Source organism: Sciurus vulgaris (assembly GCF_902686455.1).
Source record: "Sciurus vulgaris genome assembly, chromosome: 10".
Classification (NCBI taxonomy): domain Eukaryota; kingdom Metazoa; phylum Chordata; class Mammalia; order Rodentia; family Sciuridae; genus Sciurus; species Sciurus vulgaris.
Genome location: NC_136470.1, coordinates 29333292 through 29351090, shown reverse-complemented (window position 1 = coordinate 29351090; position 17799 = coordinate 29333292). Strand labels below are relative to the sequence as shown.

The window sequence follows — 17799 nt, the reverse complement described above, 5'->3', positions numbered from 1 at the left end:
ATTCTGCTGTAGTGACTAAAGTTTGGTAGGAAACACAAATCTATCTCCTCAGGGTTAATTGGAATAACTAATTTCCTTTCTTTACAAGTTTTGGGATTATGATATATATCATATTTAGATATCTTCAAGTGACTATACTAGTAAACCCCAGATGACCCAAATTAACCTGAAACTAGACCTACTTCATCAGGGACTTGTTACTAGAGTTGAGTAAAGCTGGTCTCAGCGCCTTTGTTTGGCAAGAAGAGGACATGGCAGGACTCACTTGTTCTGTACCATTCGCATAACTACTGTTTGTTTGAAATAAAGTTCGGGGGAATATCATTTTTAGTGTTTCTGTGAAAAACATGGGTCTCCTTACATTGGTCACTTTAAGAATCTATGGGTCTCTAAACTCAGGATTTGTTACTGTTTTGTTTATAGGTGTAGAATTCATGAAGACTCAGAAAAAGAAATGACTCAAAAGCAGTAATAGTTCTGGACTTAGCATGAGCAGTTTGGGGTATTCCTCCATTAAGCACCATCCAATTATAAATTTCTGTGTTTTTAAAATTGTTTTACATTTACACTGTACAGTGTGGTAGCCACTAGTCACAAGTGATGTTGAGGCTTTGACAAGTAACTAAGGAACTAAATTTTTATTTTTATTTAATTTTAAATTTACTGACCATACCTGGCTAGTTGTTACCGTTTTGGAAAGTACAATGTCTAGAATGTCTCCATGTGTAGCCTAAAGTTTCTATCTTTATTTATAGAAACTGTAAAATACAAAGACTACTGATAAAATTTAATTGCATTCCATAAAGTAGAGATATTTTACTTAAGGGTGGTCAAGAGTAGGAGAGTCACAATCCATATTCTGTACTTTGAGTCAAGAGAATCCTGGCATGGTTTTTGCAATATAAAGGAACTAAAGAAGAACAAATTCCTGTAAATGTTAAGGTTAAAGCACACCATGTCTCATACTTGCATTTGAGGATCACAGGGACAGGAATTTTTAGCACCTTTCCAGCTTTGCTTCCAGCTAGCAAAGTCAGAAAAACTTTCGTGGTCAATATACAAATGTGGGTCTGCAGAATCAATAGCATGAGGCAAAGTCTCTGATGTAGCAATAACAAGGAGAAAGGGCAGAATCAAATAAAAGACTTGTTCAGAAAATGGCAACTAGATTCATTTGGATAGACACTTTTCCTGTTTAGGATGGTGGGGAGAGATAATGAAATTTTCTTTAAAAATTTTTAAAGAAACTTGAAGACTATATTGTGAAAATGTATTTCCATTACGCAGGAACTTAGGATGCAGCTGAACCACAAGGAGATACTCAAGACAAAAAGATTAAAAACAGATAGGGTAGAAAGAAGAATAGCCATAAAGCTATTGCAATAGTTAAAGATTTGAAGAAGGGACTTGGCAGTGAGTACCAAAGAAATAGTAAAGAGAGAAGGTGAAATTGCAAAAGAAATTTTATCATAAATGGATAAAATGAAATATTAGTGAATTGAACTCTTTGATAATGAGGATATTTCCAGTTAATTAGGAGGGGTTTGGGAAGCTTGCAACTCTATCTGGTTCATCTGGGTCTTCTTCTAGTGTAATAATAGGTGAAATAAATTGAGTTTTGAGAAGAGATAAGCCACACAGTTGTGCTTGTATGTGTTTATGGATTAGAAATCTAAAACTTGGAGAGCTTTTAAATATAAGGAAGTTTCTTAGAAAAAACTAATTATGATACAAATATATGTTGGCTAATTTCAATTTTGACTTTAAGGATATTTATAAATGCCCTGACTTTTCACATAATTTTATATTTTAAAGACAAAGTCCTTTATGTTTATCTCAATCACGCTCTCTCTCTTTCATTAGATTAAATTCTACCAGACAATTCTAGAAATGTTGCACTATCTACTGTAATTGTGGTGCATATTGCAGTTTTCTTTCAAATTGTTTCCTATAACACAAAGGCAGTTTTGATTGTATAATTTAGTAATAAATGGTAACTTAATTGTCCTTCATGGCCTGTGAATTTTGTCCCTTACAGAAATGTGAAGGTTTATTTGTCAGAATAAAAGATCTTGAAAGAAAAATCAGTTCTCCTGATGTTAGAAATGCCATGCAAACAACATTAAATTATATGGTGCCCTTTAGTCTTTTCTTTAATATACTGAAAGCAATTTTTTAATATAATTTTGTCAGAGCATTTAATAAAAATGCTGTCATCTTAACATATGTTAAGTATAAAATGCATCATTTTTGCCTTTACATTAAATTGCTATCTATATAATATTAATATTATATGTTATATAATATTAGAACTTATTCCCCTTACTAAACTGAAAATTTGTTAAATATTCCCCAGTTTTTTCTCCCTTCTGTCCCTGGGAAACACCATGCCAGTCTTTGATTTTATGAATTTAACCCTTTTAGATACAGCTAGCATTTAAGTGGAATCAAAACTTATCTTTCTGTATTTGGCTTATTTTATTTAGCATATTGTCCTCAAGATTCATTTATGTTATCATTTGTTTACTTCTTTATTAAGAAGACACACAGTGCCCAAAAGGTTTTTTAAAATGTTCATCTTCGCTGTCATGAGGAGACACAAATCAAAACCATATCAATACCTTCCTTCATACTTGCCAATAAGACTCCTACCAAAAAAAACAAAACAAAAAAAAAAAACAAAAACAAAAAACCAGACAAGTATTGGCAAAAATGTGAAGAAAACAGAACCCTGGTGCACTGTTGTGGGAATGCAAAATGGTGCATGCAGCCACTATGGAAAATAATATGGTCAAAATGTATAAAAAGGAGCTGCCATGCGACCCAGCAATCTGAGCACTACTTCTGAATATGTACCTAAACAATTGAAATCAGGGTCTCAAAGAGATATCTACATCTCTGTATTAATTGGACCACTATTCACAATAACCAAGAGGTAGAAACAAACTAAATGTCATACAAGACATAAATGATAAAGAAAATGTAAAATATGACATGCAGTGTAACATTATTCAGCAATTAATTTTTAATGATTATTTTGTTCATTGAAGAAAGTGCATAAAATATAAAAGAGAAAACAGCATTTATCTTTAATTCTAACTCCAAAAATAATCACTGATATATTTTATTTCAATATTTATTTTTATAATCTTCTTTACTTAGTAATATCTGTAATATTTCATGAGCAAAAAGTATCGAGAAAATACACCATCAATACAATTTCTTCGTGATTCATTTTTAAATTTAATATTTATTTTATTTAAATATATTTATTCTTACAAACTTATGTAAGAGGTGAAAATATTTCATACGTGCTGTAATTTTTCCCTACCATTGTTTTCCCCCATTCCATTTTCATTCTTTCTCTTGGTTTATAATCTTCACCCAAAGCAAATACAATTTGTTTCTTTTTTTGTTTGTTTGTTTTTTTTTTTTTTTTTTTTTTTAGATTTCTTTGTTTTCTAACATTTGGATGAAGTTGTAAACATTCTTTTAAAATGTCCATTTTGTGTAAAAAAAATGAACGTCTTACCAATATATAAGTCTAACCACACTTTTTAGTGGCTATCCAATATTATTCATATATGCATAAACATAATGTTTTCAACCACTATGAGAAAAAGTACCCCCAAAAAACCCAAAGTTCTTTCCATGCAAGAATATCTGTGCTATTGTATTTGGAGTAGAATTTTTGGATTTAAAGGTAGATGGACATAATTTTAATGAGGGTTCCAACTATTTTTCAAAAGGTCTGGAGCAATTTATATTTCCAATGAAAATATATCAACATACTTTCTCCATACATCCTTGGTAACCACTGTCTTCTGACACTAGGTATGACAGATAACTGCTGCCACTCCCCTACCTCCACACACGCCATTTAAAATGAACTGCTTTGTTTTGATGATTGCTTTTATCCTTAGAATTCATAAGTTCCACCAAGATAAGATGAGGTGAATTTTCTAATTATTTTGGCTAGTTCTTCCTGAATGCTTTTGGTGTGAGTTCTTACTTGACCTTAGAGAATGCATATTCTAATAGTTTCTCCTCTTTCTTTACTTGTAAAATAAATGTCCTTTGCCTTGATTTAAGCATATTTTTGTATATATATATATATATTTATATATTCAGTTGTACATCTAATACCTAAATAAATAATATAAGGAAATTTAAATTCAGAGCAACTGGGTAACTTGCCCATAGTCAAGTTATTAAGATAGAGGAATAGAGGAGTGGGGCTTGGAACCTAGACATTTTGCTGTAGAGAGTGTAGTCTTCATTACTCTAAATTTTAAGGAAATATAAATGTAAACATATACCTCTGTGTTTGTACTTCATATCTGTGTTTTTATCTGAATCTCTTTCCACTTCTTAAATATTTTCTTTCATCATTCCATTTCTTGGAAGTATGTTTTCTCTAATTTCTGGGGAAAGGTTTTAGAATTCTCTACCATTTTACAAATTCCATTTTAATGTATTATCCATCGGGACTTTGGATTTCCATTATGTTTTTTTTTTTTAATTTGATAGTTGTACCTCAGATATGAAAAAAATTCATGTTCTTATTCATTTTCTCTAGGTATCCTATATTTTTCCTACAATGATAATAAGAAGAAAGTCAACTCTTTTCTAATGTTTTTCATAGTACCTCTTCCCAATAAGAGGACATTTACTTGGTTCCTTGGATAATTCACTTATTGTGAACTACACAAATTTTAATATGTTCATAAACACTAAATAAATATTTTAGAAAGGAGAAAAGAGTCTATATTTGTTCATAATTGCAAATTGGGGGAGGATTCTATTTGAGATCAATTTATTGATCTTAATATTATTATTCTCTTATTAGAATGAGTAGTATGCTTGGATTTCTACTGTTCTACTTGTCCACATTAATCAGTAAATTATTAGGGGGAGTTTAAAAAGCAATATTTGGAAGAGATATGACTGGAAGTTTAACTGGTAAATAATGACTTCTCTTTTCTTCTCAAGTGTCAATAATCATTCTGTTTTATCTTTATACAACTATCCTCTATACTTGTCAGTAGCAGAATTGTCTCCAATTTGTGGTGCAGGAATGTGAACAAGGATCTATCACTGCGTTCATTAGTCATAGAGATGCTGGAGACTTGTGAAAATCCCAGGGCTGTGCAGTCCCCCTGGTCCCTACCCAACCCCACCTTGCATTTAGCCCCTCTGCTTGAAAGTAGGCAATATTGGATAAGTTTCACTGTGGATCATGCCTACTCCCAGGTGGGCTTTCCCTTTGTATTATTAACTTACTAAATAAATGTATTTTGTGTGCTTCCTGTACCCAATTTATTCTTGGTAGCCTCAACTCTTGGTCTTGTTTCTCTTTAAATCAATGTAGTGGAAATGACATAAAATGTTTGGTATGTGGATGGGCCTCTGCCTGGTTTCCAGTACAAGTACAAATCTTCTATTACTTTTAGTTATTTATGTATTTCATTGGAAATTTTGAGTGGGAATTAAATAAATGTATTTCTGCTAGAATCCTTAAAAATTACCAATTATGATGCTTGGGAATATTGAATTCGATATACAAATATTAAATAGTGAGAATTGAGCCTTGGAAGAAAAGATGTATATCCATGTGCTGCATGAAATCTTTCTAGTAATTTTATCTCTCATAACTTTCATGGCCCTTTCCAGATGCTTTTACACTTAGAATTGTCCTATGTGGATGCATATGTGTGAATTCAGTTCTGCAATTAGATTGTAATCATCTTAATAATGGGGAATATGCTTTTTTAGTTTTCCACAACTTCAATAATAATACTGCTCACTGGTATTTATTAGATATTCATTGATTCATGTGTGTACTTTTTATCAGTTACACTCAGTTTTATGGAGGTGCCATCAATGGAAGAGAGACTCAATATCTTCAGAACATTTCTTTTTCAATTTCATTTTTTCAATAATGAAAGAAAATAGTTATAGAGGCTCCTTATTTGCTTATGAACCAAGTATTACTCTCTACTATTATGCAGTGGATTCCAAAACTATGTATTTTGATCAATAATCATAATTCCTCACCTTAAAGTCATGTTTTCTAACCTTACATTTTCTTAAATACTTTAACAACTGATAATAAAAGTTACCATTGTTTGATAACAAGATGTCCCATAATTTAAAGAATTCTAAAATGGTTTGTTTCTCTTTTTACAGGCCCTACTTCTATCAAATGTTTCTCACAAAAAGTTTTCCACTGGGGAAATTATTAACTTGATGTCAACAGATGCCCAGCAGCTCATGGACGTGACAGCAAACCTCAGTATCCTGTGGTCAGCCCCTTTTCAAATCCTGATGGCCATCTTTCTTCTTTGGCAAGAACTGGGTCCAGCAGTGTTAGCAGGAGTGGCAGTTCTTTTGTTTGTTATACCAATAAATGTTTTAGTTGCTATTAGAGTAAAAAAGTTGAAGGTAAGAAAATCACTGCTTCATGTTATGTGTGCTGAACAGAAGCTGAGTTTTCTGACTTAAGTTGACAATAGCCATCTAGTTAATTCTATAAACATGAAAAATAGAGATTATAAATGGAAACCGTCCAGATTTATCATTCTCTAATTCATTCAATCCATACCGATAAGGCATCTCTTTTGTGCCAATCACCACTCCAGGCACAGGAAGGACAGCAGTGAGACAAACTGATAAGTCCCAGTCCTCAAGCAACTTCTAAGGGAGACAGACATCAAGTGGGTATTAAATAGATCCACAGCAAGATGTATATGCAGAAAAATTAGTAAAAATAAGGTGGTAAAGGAGCAAAGAGGCCACTGTACATGCAGAAGCAGGAAATTCCTCAGGAAGGAAATGGTATGTCAACAGGGTAAATGAGTGATCCCTATGGATGTCTCAGAAAAAGATAAACCAAGCAAAGGGGACAATAAAAAGCACAAAGGCTGGAGATAGGTTGCTTGGTTGTCTGAAGAGTGGAAAGGGCATGTGTGCTAGAATGAGCAAGGAGTGAATCGACAGTGAGTTATTCACAGAATTAATTTGGACACTCTACCTTCAGTCAATCTTCCATCTTCAATATACGTTTCATCAATATATGTTTTGACCACCCGCTGGGTATCAGACGGTGCGTACTATGCTGTACTATGGAGGAACAGCATAGTTCACTGCTGTGAAGGAAATCACACTGCAATGAGAGAGAAAGATGATTCCATGCATTTGAGTAACATTCACACATTCAGATGTATTGCTATGAAAATGCATTTTATTAACTTAAATGGATCAAACATCCATTTAACCATCTGCATCAAAATTTGTGGATCATATATTAGAGGAATCACACATCAAAATGTGTGGATCATATATTAGAGGAAAAAGCAAATTTGAGAAAGATATTTGTATATGTATGCGTATGTATGGAGTTGCCCCTCATTATTTGGCATGAATATATTCTAAGACCCCAGGGCATGTCTGGAACCTTGGATAGTACAAAACCCTAAGCATTATGTTCTTTCCTATACAGTACATACATAAGATAGAGTTTAATTTTTAAGTTAAACACATTAAGAGATTAACAGCACCGATAAATAAAACAATTATAATGACATACTATATTGCCAACATAACTACTAGGGACCATTATTAAGTAAAATAAGGTTACTTGAACACAAACATGGCTTGTGTTTGACAGTCAATCTGATGATGAGAAGATTATCAAATGACTAACAGTCATGTAGTGTACATAGCATGGATATACTGGACAAAGCAAGGATTCACATTGCAATAAGACAGAATGGAAGAGAATGATTTTTTTTTTTTTTTGTCATGCTGCTCTGAGTTTAAGAATTATGAATTATTTCATTCTGGAATTTTTCATTTAATATCCTCAAATGTCTGTTATCCTTTGGTAATCAAAATCACCTAAAGAGAAACCATAGATACAAAGTGGGGGACTATTGTATACATATACATACATATGTATATATCACACAAATCTAATCATTACAACATGAATGTACTCATGAACGAATGTGATAGAAATAAGTAAATGAACACATATAACTACATACTTATTTGCTTAACTGCAGAAATAATCTAGGGAAAAAGGAGCAGTTTCTTATTACCTATAGAGTATAATTAGATGTATGGGTGAGGGACTATTTTACTTATTTAATAAATTCAAGTGATGTAAATTTGAAATTTTTAGTTTTTCTAAAATTTTCAAATAAAAGATGACTAATTATAAAGATGAAAACTAGAAAATAGAATATAATTATGAAGAAATATTAAACACAATGTTTAGAATAATTTGCTCAAAATAATAACAAATGTATTTTAATTATTTTTAACAAAAATTTCTAATTTAAAAAAAATTTTATTGGTTCTTTTCAGTTACACATGACAGCAGGATTCATTTTAACATAATTATAACATAATTATAATTTGTTCTAATTCAGTCTGCAGTACTTCCCCTGCCCCTCCTCCCCTCTCTCCCCTGTTTTCTTCCTTTTGCTCTACTGATCTTTCTGCTATTTACTTTTAGTTTTGTTTTTTTTTAATTAGTGTCTTGTGCATGTGCATGATGGTGAGATTTTCTGTAGTATATTCATATATGTACATAGGTCAGATTCATTCCACTGGCTTTCCCTATTCCATCCCTCATTCCTCTTCCTTTCCTTTCATTCCCCTTTGTTTACTTCATTGATCTTCTTTGTTTTTTACATCCCCCCTTATTTTGAATTGGCTTCTACATATCATAGGAAACATTCAACTTTTGACTTTTGGTTTATTTCACTTAGCATGATAGTCTTCATTTCCATCCATTCACTGACAAATGTCATAAATTCATTCTTCTTTACAGATGAGTAATACTCCATCGTGCATATATAACATATTTTCTTTATCCTTTCTTCTGTTAAAGGGCATCTAGGTTGGTTCTACAACTTGACTTTTTGGAATTGTGCTGCTATCAACTTTGATGTGGCTGTGTTGCTGTAGTATGCTGATTTTAAAGTGTTGGGGGGATATACTGAGAAGTTGTATTGCTGGGACATATGGTGGTTCCATTCCCAGTTTTTTGAGGAATCTCCATATTGTTTTCTAGAGTGGTTGCGCAAATTTGCAGTCCCACCAACAATGCACAAAATTACATTCTTGTCAACATTTATTGTTACTTGTATTCTTTATTATTGCCATTCTGATGGGAACAAGACAAAATCTCAGTATAGTTTTAATTTGCATTTCTCTAATTGTTAGAGATGTTGAACATTTTTTCATGTTTGTTGACCATTTGTATTTCTTCTTTTGAGAATTGTCTGTGTAATTTCTTTCCCCATTTATTGAAATTTTTAAGTGTTAATTATTTTAAGTCCTTTGTATATCCTGAATAGTAAAGCCCTATCTGAGGGACAGGTAGCAAAGATTTTTCTCCCATTCTGTAGACTCTCTTCACAGTTTTTATTGTTTCTTTGCTGTGAAGAAGCTTTTTAATTTGATGCCATCCCATTTATTGATTTTTTTACTTTACTTCTTGTGCTTTAGGAGTCTTGTTAAGAAAGTCAGTTCCCAAACCAATATGTTGGAGTGTTAGACCTACATTTTCTTCGAAAAGGTGCAGGTCTGGTTTGATTCCTAGGTCTTTGATCCACTTTGAGTTGAGTTTTGTGCAGGGCGAGAGATAGGTATTAAATTTCATTCTATTACATATGGATTTCCAGTTTCCTCAGCATCATTTGCTAAAATGGCTATTGTTTCTCCAATGTATGTTTCTGGCACCTTTGTCTAGGATGAGATAACTGTTTATGTGGGTTTGTCTCTGTGTCTTCTATTCCATTTCATTGGTCTTCATGCCTATTTTGGTGCCAGTACCATGTTGTTTTTGTTACTATCGCTCTGTGGTATAATTTGAGGTCTAGTGTTGTAATGCCACATGCTTCACTTTTCTCAGTAAAGATTGCTTTGGATATTTGGGGTCTGTTATTTTTCCAAATGAATTTTGTGACTACTTTTTCTGTTTCTATGAAGAACATCATTGGAATTTTTATTTTGATTGAATCTGTATAGGCTTTGGTAGTATGGCTTTTTTGACAAAATTAATTTCTGCCTATCCAAGAACATGGGAGGTCTTTCTAAGATATTCTTCAATTTCTTTCTTTACTGTTCTATAGTTTTCACTGTAGAGAGCAGTCACCTCTTTTGTTAGATTGATTCCCAGGGGTTTTGCTTTGTTTTTGAGGCTATTGTGAATGGATTAGTTTTTCTATTTTTTTTTTTTTTTCAGCAGATTCATCATTGGAGTATAGGAATGCAATTGATGTATTGGTATTGATTTTGTATTGCTTCTTTGCTGAATTCTTTTTTGAGCTCTAGAAGTCATCTGGTAGAGTTTTTTGGGGTCTTTTAAATATAGGATCATGTCATCAGCAAAGGGAATAATTTGAGCTCTTCTTTCCATATTTGTATCCCTTTAATTTTCTTCTCTTTCCTAATTTACCTGGCTAGAGTTTCAAGGACTGTGTTGAATGAGTGGTGAGAGTGGGCATCCTTGTCTTAGTCATGATTTTAGAGGAAATGCTTTCAGTTTTTCCACATTCAGAATAATGTTGGACTTGAGTTTGTCTTATGTAGTCTTCATGATGCTGAGGTAAGTTCCTTCTGTCCCTGAATTTTCTAGTCTTTTAGACATGAATGGGTGCTGTACTTTGTTAATGCTTTTTCTGCGTCTATTGAGATAATCAGGTGATTCTTGTCCTTAAGTCTATTTATGTGGTAAATTATATTTATTGATTTCTATATGTTGACCCAAACTTGCATCCCTGGAATAAAAACACTTGATCATGGTACACTTTTTAATGTGTTTTTGTATGCATTTCACCAATATTTTATCAAGAATTTTGCTTCCCCTAATGTAGAAACCAAGTTTGTATATTGAATTATATTAAGGAGTGTTCTTTAATGAGAGAAATAAATGTATAATTACATGCTAAGAAAAAAAAGAATTTTTGCTTCATCAAGGATATTTATCTGAAGTTTTCTTTCCTTGATGTGTCTTTGATTTGGGTATCTGGGTGATACTGGCTTTGTAGAATGAGTTTGTGAGTGGTTCCTCCTTTTCTATTTCAGGGATTAATTTAAGGAAGATTGGGATTAGTTCTTATTTAAAGGGCTGGTAGAACTCAGCTGAGAATCCATCTGATTTGGGGATTTTCTTTGTTGGAAGATTTTTGATAGCTGCTTCAATTTCATTACTTAAAATTGGTCTGTTTAAGTTTTCTATATCCTCTTGGTTGAATCTGGGTAGATCACATATCTGTAGGAATTTGTCCATATTATCAAGATTTTCTAATTTATTGGATTATAAATTTTCAAAATAGTTTCTGATTATCCTCTGGATTTCAGTAGTGTCTGTGATGGTATTTCCTTTTTCATCATAGATTTTGATAGTTTGAGGTTTTTTACCTTTTTCTTTTGGTTAGTGTGACCAAGGCTTGTCAATTTTGTTTATCCTTTCAAAAATCAACTCTTCATTTAATTAACCTTTTGTATTGCTTTTTTATCTCAATTTCATTGATTTCAGCTCTGATTTTAATTATTTCCTCTCTACTATTGATTTGGATGTTGGTTTGTTCTTCTTTTTCTAAGGCCTTGAGATGTAATGTTAGATTATTTATTTAGTATCTTTCTAGCCTTTCAATGTATGAGCTCGATGCTATGAACTTTCCTTTTAGAATGGCCTTTGTACTGTCCCAGAGATTTTGATATATGTTGTATCACTGTTTTTATTTACTTCTATGATTCTTTAAAAATTTCCCCCTGATTTCTTCAACTATCCATTCACTATTCAAAGGTGTATTATTTAATTTCCAGGTTTTAGAGTGCTTTCTGGTTTTTTTTTTTTTTTGGGTGGGGGGGTGGATACTGGGAATTTAACTTAGGACACTCGGCCACTAAGTCATATCCCTAGCTCTATTTTGTATTTTATTTAGAGACAGGGTCTCACTGAGTTGCTTAGTGCCTTGCTGTTGCTGAGGCTGGCTTAGAACTTGCAATCCTCCTGCCTCAGCCTTCTGAGCCACTGAGGTCCCTTTACAGGGGACTTCCCTCTGGTTTAGTTTGCAGCTGTCTGGGTGTGAACGATGCCTGCTGATTTAGCTAAGGGTTCCCCAAGATGGCTGTGGACCCCGGCTCAGTTTTCATTTCACAATTTGGTTTTAGACTGTTCTGTTTTAAGGATCCTTCTGTTACTGTCTTGCTTTAAATTTTGTCTGTCTTTCCAACAGTTTTTAAGTGGGTGAACTTAAGAGAATGACCACTCCCTTCTCTTTCTTTTGCCCCTCCCCACTTCTCATCCACAGGTTGGGGTTTGGGATTAGGGGACTCTGAGTTTATTTTCTACTCTGATAACCTATCTTTCAGTCTCTCCAGGTCTCAGACTATGTTATGTCAAGTCTTAGAGCATTTATTTTGCCACCTATCCCTCAATTCTGTGTTTCCTTTGCTATTTCCTTCTTGTGTTGTGCTGAGATTGAGACTCACTATACAGCTCACTTCAATCATCTTCCAAATCTCCTGTTTTTAAACAAGGTTATTTAAAGTCCAATTACTAAGAACGAAAGTACATTTTTGAAACCTGAATATAGATTCCTAGAGGCTTAAAAAATATTTCCATGTTATGTGTAAATATACTAAATAGAAATATGTCTTCAAATCACAAAAAAAATAAAGCAGGTGTTCTATGTTCTTTATGGGATATACAAATGCTTGTTATTACATATAAAGTGACAATGTTAATGAAAGGAACTCTGAAGAAACAATACCCAAACAATAAAAAGTACAAGATATTGTAATTACTACATATTTGAATAAGTATACAATATTTGAATGTGCACATGGTATTTTTGAAAAATAAACAGGTAATATTTGAAAATATGCATTTATAAGTACTCAAATTCCCAAAAAACTTCTGAAATTTGTAGTTTTGCTTTTATTCCTGGAACTTTTGATTTGATGGAGTTTTTGGCAATTTATTCCATTTTAATAGAATGTAGATGTTGCTTCATTATTAAATTCTGAATAAATCACATTTTTATATATATTTTCTACTATTTTATTCTGCTTTTATTCTACTATGGCTGCATATAGTTCACCTATTTATAACTATCTTCTAACATTATCAATAGAAGAATGTGTGCAAGTATGGGTAAAATGTTTTTCTCAACTAAAATTCATAGAGGTAAAACACTGAATGTAGAATGCATTTTTTTAAATAGCTATGGCCATATCAGCAAAAGTTTAACCAACATTTCTCATGTATGATTTTCTTTCCATTAAATAGAAAAACCAAACAAAGAACAAAGATAAACAAATAAAACTACTCAAGGAAATCTTACATGGAATTAAGGTAATATGAAAAGGATTTACCTTAGATTTAATGATTTATAGCATAGCAACATCCTAACTGAAAAAGTTTGTACTGTTCTCAGTATCTCAAAGTGATATATATGTAATTATTGGGAGTAGATTTCAAATTTGAGGTATAAAGGATATATTTGTGCTAAAATAGCCTTAAAATGAAAAGTCAAATAATATGTGGGTGTTTTCATTTCTCAACAACTAAATGTAAGTATTCTAAGACACAGAATATTATTTATTTTAAGTAATTATGTGAAAAAAATGGAAGGAAGCAAGCTGCCTTACCCATGCCACAAATATTTTCTCCACAGAAAAATTAATGAAACCTTACGAACTTATATATATGTGTATATTTATAAACCTACATATATATAAATACATGTGTGTATCTATATACACAAAATTTCAAATTCTGTTATACCTAGGTTATGTTGTACAGAATTTTCGAAGGGACAAAATTTGCAAAGCCAACATGGATTTTTCTTTCTGGCCTTAATAATCACATATGAGAGTCCCTCAGTAGTACATCTATTTTTTAAATTTTAAATTGTTTATTTTTTAGCTGACACATAAACACATAGCATTATATGTGTTTATTTAATATAGTACCATGTGATGCTTTGATACATGTGTACATCATATACTGTATAAATCAGGGAAAACATATACATCTCATCCTCAAATATTGATAATTTTTTTAGTAATAACATGCAAAATCTTTTCTCCTAGCTTTTTGAAATATAAAGAACACTATTGTTGTCTATCATCACCCTACTGTGGGATAGCACACTAGAAATTCTTGTTCCTATCTAAGTGTAACTTAGTAGCCATGATCAACCTTTCCTGAGCCCCACCTGCCTACTTTCCCTAGGCTCTGGTAACTATCATTCTACTCTCAACTTCCACGAAATGAACTTTTTTAAAGACTCCACATATGAGTGAGGTCATAAGATACCTGTTTTTCTGTGCCTGACTTATTTCATTTAACATAATGATCTTCAATTCCATCCATGTTGTCACAAATGACAGAATTTCATTCGTTTTATGACTGAGTAGTGTCCTATTGTGTATATGTGCCACATTTTAAAATCCATTCATCAGTAGTTGGACACAGGATTTTTTCCATGTCTTGGCAATTTTGACTAATCCTGCAATGAACATGGGAATGCAGATGTCTCCAACATACTGATTTCATTTCCTTTGACTATTTACCCAGTAATGGAATTGCTGGATCAGATGGTAGTTCTATTTTTAATTTTTTAAATTTTTTTCAGGAAACTCCATACTGTTTCCCTTAATAACCATACAAATTTACATTCCCAGCAGAGTGCAAGTGTTCCCTTTCTCTCCATTCTTCCCAGCAGTTACTATCAGATGTTTAGTTTTCAAATATTTTCTCCCATTCTGTAGGTTGTCTCTTTACTCTTTTGATCATTCACTTTGTGGCACAGAAGCTTTTTGGTTTGATGTAATCACATTTGTCTGATGTTGCTTTGTGTTTGCTATGATTTGGATCTTGATGGAGAATCTTGGAATATTTATTATTATGTACACAGTATGTATCATTATATTTACACTTAGATTCACCTTAGAATCAGTAAGTGCTCTGCTGTATTGTTCTGTGGAGAACTTACACAAAACGGTAAATCACCAAGGTGAAAGAAGTTGTTAGATTGGATATACCTTGAAGAGGGGGTGATATTCACTTATTTGTCTGAAATTAAGAGAAGCCTTAAATATCTCTGAAATTTAACTCAGATTTTTAATAAGGTCACATACTGTAAAGTGATATGATCTGAATGCAGCTCCCAGTAGATTTACTGATAGTCTTTGCATCTGAAAATAAAAAGTGTAGCAGTGTTTGTTTATAGGTGTTAAAATTGGTATTCACAAAAGGCTATTTGTATTATCAGTAGAATTAGTATAGTGTGGCTAAAGTAGAAGAACATTTCTTCAAGATCTGAGTAAAATTCAAGACTTAAAGTAGTATCCACAACAGGGAAAAAACTTGAAAATTGGTGGAAGTCCAAATGGCAATCAAATAGTATGACCTAAGTGTGAGCAATTTGCATCTATGTGGTCTGGTAACAGGTACCATAAAGTCTCACTCTGATAATACTAATAAGAGCTGCCATGCTAAACATCTTCCATGTGCCAAGTGCTGTGCTGATCAGTTTATTTTCATTTCTTCATGTAATTCCTATAAACCTTAAGTAAATATTTCTTATTCCTAATTTATGAATTAGCATCAGTAGGAGTCATGTCTAAATTTATAAAACAAATGAGATTGTTTTCAGGATCTCCAGTGAAAGAGAACTAAAAGGAAAATTGAGAACCCAAACCCAAACACACACACACACACACACACACACACACACACACACACACACACACGAGAGAGAGAGACAGAGAAAGGGAAAGAGAGAAAGAGGAAAAGAAAATAGGAAACTGGTTCATGAGGCCCTATGAATGTAGCTTAGTGGTACAGTGCTTCCTTAATATGTGGGAAGTTCCTGACTTCAATTCCTAGAGCCACAAAAAAATTAAGAATTCAACTCATAATTGCAGGGGATGGGGAGTATGAAATCTGTAGAATAGGCTGGGTTGTAGGCCATGTGAATGCAGAATTCCTTCCTCCTTGTGTGACCTCAATCTTTTTCCTTAAGGCCTTTAATTGATTGAATGAGGCTGACCCATAATATGGAAATTAACTTACTCAAAGTTTACTGATTTAGATCTTAATAACATATTAAAATGCCTTCATAAATATTCAGTCTAGTATTGAACCAAACAACTGGGCACAATAGCCCAGTCAAGTAGACACATAAAATTAAGCATCTCAAAGAGAACTATAATTTGAATGTAGGTCTCTCACTTTAAAATGTGTACAGTGAGCCAGTATATGATCTGGCTTCCCCACATTTTCTGTCTTAGGAAATAGTTTACAATGAGAAAACATCAGTCACCAATCACTTTTTAGAGAATGGCTTGAAGTCCCAAGACATCAGTCTTAAAGAAATTGAGAAGCTAGAGAGAAGAGCCTGGCTATGAGGAAGTAAGAGTTGGACCAGAAGTAATCATGACAAAATTGAGTTAGACAGAAGCTACTTGGAGTTCATTCCTACAGCTGGGATTTCATCAGAGTCTGGCTCAGAAATAAGTTGCTGAGGGGTGAAAGAAAGATAAGGCTGAGGGATTGTGGCCCCATCCTCTAAGCCCCTCTTAAAAGGCCCCATAATTCAAGAAAATATTTGCTTTTTTCTTATTTTACTTTTACTCTCAGTTGTGTGTGTGTGGCAGGGGGAGAGTGTGCATTTGCATGCATGCATTTTTTTTCTTCTATGATATTGATTGCCAAATATTCACTGTCTGACTTCTTTACAGATTCTCAAACTTTATGCATGGGAACCTGCCTATAAAAATAAGATTATTAAAATTCGAGATCAGGAATTGGAGTTTCAAAAATCAGCTACGTATCTTGCTGTATGTTCTATGCTGACGTTAACTTGCATTCCATTCTTGGTGAGTGTATATATTTCCTGTTTTGATTTTTTTTAAATGATTATGATTAATGTCATTTAATGCCAGGGACAGTCAAATAAAACTTCCTATGAATTTTGTAATTTTGTAATTTTGAAATTTTTTTTTTAATTTAACTTTGTAGGTTGGCTTCCAGATTGCCTGGAATTAAAGTGCATAAAGTAAAATTCATGTCTAAATTAAAATTTTTAATAAATATAATCATTAATTTTTGTAGATTAGAGAACAAAAGGTTTAAAGAAAATGTGTTCTCATTGGTTGGTAATTTTTACACATTTTGTTCCTTTCTAAATTTCTCTCATTGGATATATGCCTTTCTAATTCTTAAAAAAAAAAAAAAACAAAAAAAAAAAACTACCTTTCAGAGTTCATGTCAGCTTTAAATTTTGATTCTCTGCATGATTAACCCCTTTTAAGCAGCAATCAAAGGCACACTATATGGAGTTGGGAAGGGAAGTAACACTTACTGAGTTCTTTTCCTATGTACCAGCCAAGTTATATATGTTGCCTTTTTTCATTCTCACAATAATATGCATTATTTTTCTCATTTCACAAACAGAAATGAAAGATTAGAAGTTTGGAAATAACCTTAAATTTGTAGAGTTAGTCTTTGAAGGTGAATTGATATGAAGTAAGGTATTCTCTTTCTTTCACATCATGTATTCGTCAGGCATCTCATGCTAGTTAAACTAGAGTAGAAATTTCCTTGGGGGATGAATCAATGGGCAAAAACAAAAAAACAAAACAAAACAAAACAAAACAAAACAAAAACAAACAAAGAACAAACCATATACAACAGAAGCTTCAACTTTAATCAAAATGAGTACTCCAGGTAGTGATGGGGATCACAGAAGTCCTATATGTCTCCCT

At 32.7% G+C, this 17799-nt stretch overlaps 1 protein-coding gene across 7 annotated transcripts in view; it reads left to right on the top strand.

Annotated features, from left to right (window-relative positions):
- Positions 1-17799, top strand: part of LOC306670286 (multidrug resistance-associated protein 1-like) — a 94785-nt gene that overhangs the window by 25103 nt on the left and 51883 nt on the right. For all 7 annotated transcript variants that reach the window (XR_013766374.1, XM_079154953.1, XM_079154951.1 and 4 more), the window contains 3 exons: positions 6190-6444; positions 13313-13378; positions 16774-16911. Coding sequence is in view for 6 of the 7 variants with exons in the window: in XM_079154953.1 (XP_079011079.1) it covers positions 6190-6444; positions 13313-13378; positions 16774-16911 (459 nt within the window). In the remaining variant the exon portion in view is untranslated. The remainder of the gene's footprint in view (positions 1-6189; positions 6445-13312; positions 13379-16773; positions 16912-17799) is intronic.